This window comes from Orycteropus afer, unplaced genomic scaffold, assembly GCF_000298275.1.
Source record: "Orycteropus afer afer isolate SDZICR_OR568_19922 unplaced genomic scaffold, OryAfe1.0 scaffold00177, whole genome shotgun sequence".
In the NCBI taxonomy this organism is placed as follows: domain Eukaryota; kingdom Metazoa; phylum Chordata; class Mammalia; order Tubulidentata; family Orycteropodidae; genus Orycteropus; species Orycteropus afer.
In genome coordinates, this window is record NW_006921764.1 from 3,713,411 (window position 1) to 3,724,768 (window position 11,358).

The 11,358-nt window shown below is 37.7% G+C and overlaps 1 protein-coding gene across 1 annotated transcript in view; it reads right to left on the reverse strand.

Moving 5' to 3' along the window:
* ANKS1B (ankyrin repeat and sterile alpha motif domain containing 1B) overlaps positions 1–11,358 on the reverse strand; it is a 1,816,017-nt gene that overhangs the window by 979,343 nt on the left and 825,316 nt on the right. Inside the window, exon 12 of the mRNA XM_042781827.1 lies at positions 1,885–2,065. Within this exon, the coding sequence (XP_042637761.1) occupies positions 1,885–2,065 (181 nt within the window). The remainder of the gene's footprint in view (positions 1–1,884; positions 2,066–11,358) is intronic.

Consider the following 11,358-nt stretch of genomic DNA (forward strand, 5'->3'; position numbering starts at 1 on the left):
TCCTACTTCCGTAGTGATAACTGCCTCGGAAACCCAAGGAGGGGTCGCTATGAGTCGGGGCCGACTCGACGGCACATAACAACAACAACAACATCACCACGGAAGTAGATTGTCCAACCTTCCTTCTGAGGAGTGGCTGGTGGGTTTGAATCGCCAGCCTCCTGGTTAGCAGTAAAATGCCTTAGGCACTATACCTCCAGAGCTCCCTTTAAGTATGAAATCAGATTAAAAGGATTTAAGGATTTAAATATGTATTTACTCATGTTGTTATGTTGTTAGGTGCCCTTGAGTAGGCTCTGACTCATAGCAACCCTGTGTACCACAGAACGAAACAGGGCCTGGTCCTGTGCCACCCTCACAATCCTTACCATGCCCAACATTGCATACTTACACATATTCATACACACACTCATTTTAAACAGAGTTTACATGTAATGCCTGCACAGACTATAATTTATGATTCTAAGATTTATATTGTTGTTGTTGTTATGTGCCGTCGAGTCAAACCCGACTCATAGCGACCCCTCCTTGGGTTTCCGAGGCAGTATCACTACGGAAGTAGGATTGCCCAACCTTCCTTCCGAGGAGTGGCTGGTGGGTTTGAACCGTCAGCCATCTGGTGAGCAGTCAAGTGCCTTAGCCACTATGCTACCAGAGCTCCCCAAAATTTATATTAGTCATATCCATTGGGTTTGAAAAGGAGCTCTGGTGGCATAGACAGTAAGACATTTAGCACCTAACCAGAAAGTCAGTAGTTCAAATCTACCAGCTGCTCCCCAGGAGGAATATAAGGCAATCTACTTCCAAAAAGATATATAGCCTTGGAAACCCAGTAGGGGTTGCTATGAGTTAGAATCGACTCAATGGCAGCAGGTTTTATTGGGTTTAAAAATCATGTATCTCTGAAGGAAAGTAGTTTACTTACTATAAAATAGGTATAAGGGGGAGAGCTTCTTTATTCTCTACATCCCATATTTCTGTCCCTTTTTCTTACCAATTATTAGCTCCTTTGTATTGCAGATCTGATTGGGTGGAACCAGTTAGGTTTTATCAGTGGTTGTGGTTACTTTCCATAATCTGCCCCTTTATCTCCAGCCTCATTCCCCCATGCCTTTCTTCTCCAAGGTCACCTTCGTAGAAAGTATGCTTCAGCCACATTTTGAACTCAGTCTTACCACATAGCCCTGACATGTGTTCTCCAGTCTCAAAGCAGCTATTAACAAAGTTGTATGCTGGTTAGTAGGAGCTCTGGTAGCGTAGTGCCTAAGGCACTTGACTGCTAACCAGAAGGCTGGCGGTTCAAACCCACCAGCTATTCCTCGGAAGGAAGATGGGGCACTCTACTTCCGTAGTGATATGCCTTGGAAACCCAAGAAGGGGTCACTATGAGTCAGGTCTGACTCGATGGCACATATCTTTAGGAGCTCTGGTAGCATAGTGCCTAAGCACTTGACTGCTAACCAGAAGGCTGGCGGTTCAAACCCACCAGCCACTCCTCGGAAGGAAGGTTGGGCAATCCTACTTCTGTAGTGATACTGCCTCGGAAACCCAAGGAGGGGTCGCTATGAGTCGGGGCCGACTCAATGGCAAATAACAACAACAACATGCTGGTTAGTGAGTAACAATATGCGAAGAGGAGTTAGTAACAGTGCAAGAACAGCATTTCTAGGTCCCTGGCATTAAATCATGACTTTACTATCTAATACTTGAAATATATGTATTATACCCACACTCTTGGCAAAAATTAAAGCCTTATATTGACGCATATGTAAATGAACCAAAAACACAGTGAAATCTACATGAACATCCACTTAATTCCCCTAACTCACAAAGGCTTTGGTTTAAAAAGTTCAAAAATACAGTTGTATAAGTAAGCTGTGTTACCTGTGTGGTCAGTTCCCTCGTTCTTGACTTCTACAGCTCCCACAGAAGCAGTGGGTGGACTAACGGGAGGGCTGGAGGTCAAGTTTGTGCAACCTGCAGATGTGTTGATTTCGAAATATTCTTGGTTATGATTCATCCGATGAAAATCCAGAGAAGATACAATAGATGTTCGTTGTTTAGGCTAAAATAAATGAGCATGATGAGAGTATTAATATTATTATGTCCATCTTCAGTCTAAACTCATCAATTTAATCTAAGTAATGTGTTTTTCTTCCCCCATTAAAGTATCTAGTTTTTATACCTAAAATGCAATTGTGCTTTATACAGAGATACTAAATCATCACTTGATGAATTAAATAATTTAAAAAATATTATGGTATAGTTCATATGATAATTTAGATTTTTTTCCTTTGATTTCTCCAGAAGACTGTAAAATATAGTGCCCATAATGTCCCTCAATGATAAATTCTGAAAGTTGCAGCTTTAAGTTACACTTCATTCAACATTTATTGAGCATCTGGCACTTGCCAGACCCTGAGGGTATCGAACCTAATAATAAAAGGCCCCTCAGACACAAAAGCATAATTAAGGCAGTTCCATTTTTTGATTCTTTATATAGTCCTAGGAATTGGTAGCATTAGATAATGTCCCTAAGTTCATTGTGCTGCAATTTTATCATCAGAATTAACTTGTATAGAACATTTTCCACAATCAAAGAATCTAGTTGGTATTTGTGGTGAACTTTGATTTTTCTCTTTTGAGGATTTTAATCAATCCCCACATAGCAAGAAAATCCATTTATATATAAAAGTTATAGTCATGAAGTAATAGCAGATATAATCTATACCCTTTGTCAGTAAAGGATTATTCCCTAGAGCACTTTTCTGATGTTTTCCATGGTTTTAATAATATTTACTTTTTTCCTGCCCAGTAGAGCTTCTAACACTGTCCTTCAAAAAAAATTAAAGTCTTTTTGGCTCTCAGATTTTTGTACAATTCCCCCCCCCAGAAAAATCCAAGTCTTCTTCTCTTTTATTCTTTATATTTTTATTAAAGAAATATTAATAAGCTCTCTAACATTACAGTGATTTGAACCCTAATACCTCAACATACCATAGCTCTCTCACCTTTCTCTCATCTCACAACAGTATTTAATGATCTTGGTTAAGAATATATTATTTAGGTTTGAAACCGGTCACAGGAAGATTAAGTATATATTCTTTCAACCACAAAAAGAGAAATTAAACATATTTAAGTTGATATATTGCTCCAAAATTCAGTAAATCTTTTGTTTATTAATGATATCATTGTCCTCAAATACTTGTTAATCACTATATTCCATAGATTATTCTCCTGTAAAATATTCAAAGCTGTCTCTTCCAGCTCATGATTTTTTATTAAAGTAGATACAATTTAGTCTTTAATTTAAAATAAACTGATGTAAAACATGTGTGTACTCTACAAAGTATACTTTATCTTTCATCACTGTAATATTTTTTGAGTGGGTCTGGAGTCAGCTATGGGTTGAATTGTATCCCCTAAAGAGCTATGTTGAAGTCCTAACCCCCAGCATCTGGGAATGTGATAGTGTTTGGAAATAGGATTTTTGAAGATTTTATCAGTGACATTAACATGAGGCAAATCTTAATCCACTATGAGCACTGTCCTAATAAAGGAAAAGACAAAGAGATGGGCACACGGAGGGCGGACAGTCATGTGACACCGCAAGCAGAGATGGGAACTGCAAGGAATGTCAAGGGCTGCCACCAACCACCAGAAGCCACCACGGAGCATGAACCCCAATGCTCCCTCAAAGCTTCCAAGGGGATCAGCATGGCCAACCCCCTGATGTTGGACCAGGCTCCAGAAATGTGAGAGAATACATTTCTGTTTTTATTAGCTACCCAATTTGTAGCACTTTGTTGTGGCAGCTCTAAAAACTAGTAAGGGGCATAAATACTGTTGTAAAAGAAATTGAAAGTCATTCATTACCATTCATCAACTTAGTAATAGAACTCAAATTTGCACCCATATAGAACTTAGCTGCTTTTGAAGTAAAAGAGATCTGGGTTCAATGTCAGTCTTGATTACCCATGAAAGGTCTGTCCTTGGGACAAATGCATCTCAATTTCACATTCACTCTTCTTTCCACTGGACTATGTACCCATCATGAAAAGGGATGAAACATGACAACGGCTCCAATGGAAACACAGCTGTGTCCATCATTCCTGATTTTCTGTTGTGATTTTTGTTTCACTTTATGCACTATGAAAAAAATTTTACATACTATTTCCTCTCATAAATTTTCTGTAGGTCAAACCAACTGCTTTAAATGAGTTAAAAGTTTGTTAAATACATGTTTCTGAATTCTGACCACCCACAGTGTTAGTTACATTTAAGATATATATATATATATATATATATATATATATTTTTTAAGCAATCCTGAGAAGAAACAGCCTATTTTTGGTGCATTAATTCTACAACTATTTTTTATGTGTATGATCAGTTGCAGATACTGTGGCTTTCTTGTCTTATTTAAGTAAGACATTGCTCCTGTTCTCCAGTTGATTATAGACTTGAGGTGGGGGGAGAGGTGGCAGATGAGGGAGGAGACAAGTGTCTAATGATTGTAGTTTGGTACAGTATAGTAGTTGTTATGGATTGAATTATACCCCTAAACAAGATATGTTGAAGTTCTAACCTTCATACCTGTGGATACTATCTTATTTGGGGAAATAGGGTTTTCCTTTGCAAATGTCATCAGTTAGTGACATCATAATAGAGTAAGGTGGGTTCTAATCCCTTCTGCATGATGTCACGTACAAGGAAGACAGATGCTTTGTGATGACTTAAGCAGATGCATCTACAAGCGGTGAAGGAATGCCAAGGATTGTCAGCAGTTACCATAAGTAGGGGAGAGGCAAAGAACAGTTCTCTCAAAGCCCTCAGAAGGAATGTATATGGATAATACCCTGATTTGGACTTCTAACTTCTAGAAGTCTGACAAAACAAATTTTTGTTCTTCATTATACCTTGTAGTATTTTGTTATGGCAGCCCTAGGAAACTGAGATGATAGTAAACTGATAAGTGATATGATAGATGGAAGCACAAAATATAAAGGGAGCAAAAAGGTGGGTCTCTACTTTAGGGGAGGGGTGAAAAAAGGCTTCCTGAGTGGGTGATTAATGGCTAAACTGAATCTTGATATGGTGATAAGCTGGTGTCAGGCAGGCAAATAAAGAATGGGGAGAAGAAAAGTATGAAGTAGAAGTAGTTTACTATGGCTGTAGTGCAGAGTGTGTGAAAGCAGTGGTGAGTGCCAAGGTATAAAATATTAGAAGTTGCAAGAGTCAAATAACAAAGGGCTCTTAAAGCCATATTAAGGAGTTTGATCTGTAACATGAATATTTTAAGTAACCACCAAATGATTTTCAAGCAGGGGCGTTTCATAGTTGGGTTTCCATTCCAATAAACTAACAGTTTAGAGAATAAGTTGGTAAGGGACAGACTAGCAAAAAGGCACGAGTTAGGAGGATGGTATAGAATTCCAGCCAAAATGCAATGAGGTCCTGAAATAAAGCAGTGGCAATAGGGCTGAAGATAGCAAGATATTTTTAGGAGATGCTAATGAAGATAGCTCTTTGGGACTTGGCATCTCATTGGCTTTGAAGGTTCAGTTTAAGGGAGGAGTCTAGGATGACTCAGACTTCTCACTTGTGTAGATGCCAGAAGAAGAGAAATTTTTTCTGGGAAACACAAATGTATACACCCTTACACCAGTTATGTGTTGTTGAGTCAGACCCGACTCATAGCGACCCCTCCTTGGGTTTCCGAGGCAGTAGTGTCTAAGGCATTTGACTGCTAACCAGAAGGCTGGCGGTTCAAACCCACCAGCTACTCCTCGGAAGGAAGGTTGGACAATCTACTTCCGTAGTGATGTTGTTGTTATGTGCCGTGAAGTCAGACCTGACGCATAGCAACCCCTCCTTGGGTTTCCAAGGCGGTATCACTACGGAAGTAGGATTGCCTAACCTTCCTTCCGAGGAGTGGCTGGTGGGTTTGAACCGCCTGCCTTCTGGTTAGCAGTCAAGTGCCTCAGAAAGTAGGCCAGTACACAATATGGATACTTTTATGCTAGAGACTGAGTATAGGTTGTTCGGCACTTGCTTATGCAAATCTATATGATATGTCCCTTTCTTTCTTGAGCACAGTGCTATAATCTAATTCAAGTAAATCTTCAAATGAAATATTCAGAGACAGGGAGGACAACTAATGAAATTCCCAAAGTGATCAGTGATGATATGACCTCAATCTTATTTGCTTCTTCAGAAGTGTCTATTGGTTATTATTAACCAACATTAGGGACACTGAAACAGAAGTCACTGTACAAAGCTGATAGTCTGAGATGATGAAAACAAGAATCATTACATGTTAGTCACACACTAAGGCAGGGGTCAGCACACTATGTCCTGAATGCCAAATCTAGCCCACTTCTTTCTCTAAATAAAGTTTAATTGAGGCACAGCCATGGCTACTCATTTACTTCTTGTCTATGGATGCACTCATACTAAAATGGTGAGTAGTTGTGATGGAAGCCATATAGGTCTAATCTACAACATCTAAAATATTCACTGTCTGGTCCTTTACAGAAGATGTTTGCCAACCCCTGTTCTAAGGGATCATGTTACAGATAATTTTAGTGCTCGACTGAACCATAACCATATACTATCTTTCATTTCTGAGCCTCACTTGCATTTAAGTTAGCTGTGTGACTAATCCTGACCCACTGACTGTCAGTGGAAATGAGCCTTCTCTATCCTTCTCTTACTCTCCTGATGATTTAGCTACAAGATGAAGGAGGGTCATTCAACCCACAGTGGGTTTTATGAGAATTTGAAATAACCCCCTTTTATGGTAAGCCACTGAGATCCTGGAGTTTGTCTGTTATGTCAGGTAGCATTATTTAGCTTAACTAGCACAAGAAGCAATGGCACATATGCAATGGCTCAGAGAAAAGTGATTTAGTCAGGATCACATAAGCAGTCAGTAGCAGCACTTAGATTAGAAGGAGAGTTAACATATTCAAATCTAGAGACAAGTGGATGTGCCTTAAAACACAAAAGACAGAAGAAGCATTTTTTAAAAAAAAAGATGTACAGAAATCAAATAACAGCAATATGAGAAAAGAATAAAGTGATGGTAGCAATATTAGCCACCACCCATCTGTCAGTCTGCCATGCTATGCTGGCTAACATGTTGCTATATGATGCTGGAAGCTATGCCACTGGTATTTCAAATACTAGCAAAGGTCAGGGGGACAGTTTCCACAGAGCTTACAAACTAAGACAGATTAGGAAAAAAGGCCTGGCAATCTACTTCCAAAAATTATCCTATGAAAACCTTATGGATCACACCAGAATAATGTCTACTTTAGTGCTGAAACATGAGTCTTCCAGGGCAGAAGGCACTATCAATGACCAGGAGGATGGCACTGGACTAGGCAACACTGTGTTGTGTTGCATATGGGTTGCCAAGGGTCAGATCTGACTCAACGGTAACTGAGAACAGCGTGCAATATTAAGAAAAGAATAATGAAAAATAAAAAACTGAGATAAAAAGAATAGATCAGGGATATCCTTTAAAATTTGTCTGATTTTAATACATTTTAATTCTCAACTATTCAAATAGAAACATGCTAAGGTATTAAGTATATGAGAGAAAGAAATGTTTTCTCAAATTCACAGAAGTTACAAATGGATTTGCCAAGTTGCAATGTGTAAAATGAGTCACACTTGTTCTCATTGTGGCCCTCCTCTCTAAAACATCTCCCTCCCTCGTGGTTCACCACTCATGTCTCCCAGCTTTCACACAAATGTACTTCACGAGAGACAGAAAACGACAACCCATGTGCCAAATCCAGCCCTCTACTCTTTTTGTAAAGTCCTTGAGTTAAGAATCATATTCTCATTTTTAAATGGTTGAAGGGGGAGGGGAATCAATGGAAGAATATTAGTGACACATGGAAATTATACAAAACTCACTTTTCAGTGTCCATACATTAAGTTGCATTGTACATAGCACACTCATTCACTTATGGCTTCTTTCAGTATGGCTTCTTTCAGGGTACAATGGCAGAAAGGAGTAGTTGCAACAGACTGTTTGACCCACAAAGCCTAAACTATTCTTTACTCTCTGGCCCTTTAGAGGGATGATCAACGAATGTGTCTCTGAGGAACTGAAATTGAACAGACACGTGAAGAATTGTGAAGGAGGTAGGTTTAGAGTTGGGTAAAGGTATAAATGAAATAGAACATTTTCTGATACATCAGTAGGAATATAAAGGCATGACTGCAACTCAGATAGATATGTTCCACATATGAATAAAATGAGAATATACAATTTCTGACAAGCTTGAGATTTACATAATGTTCACATTTACTTCCAAATTTTTGCTGGATCAGAATCTAAATTTCAAATATCTGCTTTAATGTTCCCTTCTCTGTGACCTTCAGATTATTGAAACTAATGAACATTTAGAAAAATGTATAAAGTTTGTCATTATAATTCATTTAATTTAATTATAAAGGAATCTTTTCAATAATCCTAATAAATGTGCTAATAAAATGTCAAGTAGGACTAGAGGGAAATTTTGGTGTCAGTACAAAGAAAAACTGGTGCTAGCAAAAGCCAATGGTGATACTAAATTATCCAACTAAAACCAAGGTTCAAAATGCATCTCCACTGAAGATAGCTGAATGTCAGAAAATTAGTGGGCTGACATTAATGGACATATGTGGAGATGACAGACTTTCCAGATGCTGGGTCACTGATAAGTTGTATCAACATGAAGCAATGCCCTGTCAAGTTGGTGGAAATAAAATTAAGCAATCTAGAACATTTTGTGTATATGGTAAAAACATCCAATTCTAAATATTTTGTTTTCTCAAGAATAGCCTACTCTCCATGAATTCTCACTGATTTGAAATGCCATCTTTATCATATACTAAACTTCCAAATAGAGATTGTGTTTACACTTTTTAACTTTGTTATGTCCTAACTGATCTGCTTATCTGTTCCTGTGCTAATACCACATTATTCATAATGCCGTGGCTTCTCTCCTGTTAGATGCATAATGGATCTCTTCGATGTCTCTTGCTTTATATTCTGGTAGTATTCTACAGCTTATTGTTCCAAAGTACTCTTTTTAATTTGATCAACAAACACTTACTGACATCTGCCATATGTCAGACACTATTCTAGGCTCTGGGTATACATCAGTGAACAAATAAGATAAGAAATTTGCAAGTACATTATGATTTTTGGTGTGATAAACCTATTTTTGACTTTCTAAAACTTTTTCTTATTTTTCAAATATTCCATTTTTTAAATAGCTTCTTCTTAATTTTATGAATTAATAATCTCTCCTTTCTTAGGATACGGATTAGAATATTTTTTTCTGGCATTAATTCTGTTTATCAGAGGTCGTTTGCTTTATCCTTTGCGTTTGGTTCTTCACTTTTGGGTTGTTAATTTTCCTCAAATATCTACAGTTCTTGGTTTTCCATTTTTGATTGATTAGAGCTCTGACCTATTTCTCTCTGCTGCCCCCAATGTCCACATTAAGAGCTTCAGTAGACTCTTTACTTAAATAGTTATGGTCATTTGGTAGGCAACCAATAAAGACAACTGCTCCATGTTTACAATGTTGTGGTTCTTCAGTTGCCCTGAGCATCCATGACGGCTTTGAAAACCATGCCCGATTGATTGAACTTGATTTTTTTTCCAATCTGTAATAAGGATATCAATTTCACTTTACTCACTTTCATTAGTATCAGACAGTGGATTATTTTCTCTGATTTGTGTAAATTCAATATAATTTGTTTTTATCTTTCAGATATTACCAAAATCTTCTAAAAGTATCACTCTCTGTTTTATAACACTGCTATCAATTTATTTTTTATTTTTATATTTCTTTTACCATTTTAATTGATCAGAGGGAGGGAAAAATGCAAGAAGTAGGTATCTGCTCACTATCTTAAATTAAAACTCTCATATTTCTGTCCTAATAATTCTGAAAACTCCACCACTTGTCTGTCAGTTTATTGTACAATAAACGTGTAATCAAGATGTTTTGATTATCACTGGTAAATGGAATGCGAAAGTTGGAAACAAAGAAGAATCACCGATAGTTGGAAAATTTGGCCTTGGTGACAAAAATAACACTGGAGATCGCATGACAGAATTTTGCATGACCAAGACATAATCATTGCAAATACCTTTTTCAACAACACAAACAAAGGCTATACATGTGGACATTGCCAGATGGAATACACAGGAATCAGATCAACTATATCTGTGGAAAGAGGCAATAGAGAAGCTCAAAATCTTCAGCCAAAACAAGACCAGTAGCTGACTACAGAACAGACCATCAACTGTTCATATGCAAGTTCAACTTGAAGTTGAAGACAATTAAAACAAGTCCACAAGAGCCAAAATATGACCTTGATTATATCCCTCCTGAAATTAGAGGACATCTAAAGGATAGATTTGATGCATTGAACACCAGTGACCAAAAACCAGAGGAATTGTGGAATGACATCAAGAATATCATCCATGAAGAAAGCTAAAGGACATTAAAAAGACAGGAAAGGAAAAGACCAAAATGGATGTCAGAAGAGACTCTAAAACTTGCCCTTGAATGGAGAATAACCAAAGCAAATGGAAGAAATGACAAGATAAAAAAGAGCAGCTCAAGAAGACAAAGCCAATTATTATAATGAAATGTGCAAATGCCAGGAGTTAGAAAATTGAAGGGAAGAACACCCTCACATTTCTCAAACTGAAACAACTGAAGAAAAAGTTTGAGCCTTGAGTTGCAATATTGAAAGATTCTATAGGAAAAATATTGAATGATGCAAGAAACATCAAAATGAAGATGGAAGGAATACAGAGAGTCACTGTACCAAAAAGAATTGGTTGATGTTCATCCATTTCAGGAGGTGGCATATGATCAAGAACCAATGATATTGAGAGAAGTTGAAGTGGCACTGAAGGAATTGGTGAAAAACAAGGCCCCAAGAATTAACAGAAGACCCACTCAGATGTTTCAGCAAATGGACACCACACTAGAGGCACTTACTTGTCTATGCCAAGAAATTTGGAAGACAGTTACTTCACCAACTAAGTGGAAAAGATCCATATTTGTACCCATTCCAAAGAAAGGTGCTCCCATAGAATGTGGAAATTATTGAACAACATCATTAATATCACACGCAAGTAAAACCTTGCTGAAGACTATTCAAAACTGGTTGCAGCAGTATATTGACAGAGAACTTCCAGAAATGCAAGCTGGATTCAGAAGATGTGGAATGAGGGATATCATTGCTGATATCAGACAGATCTTGGCTCAAAGCAAAGAACACCAGAAAGATGTTTACTTGTGTTTTATTGACTATGCAAAAGCATTTGAT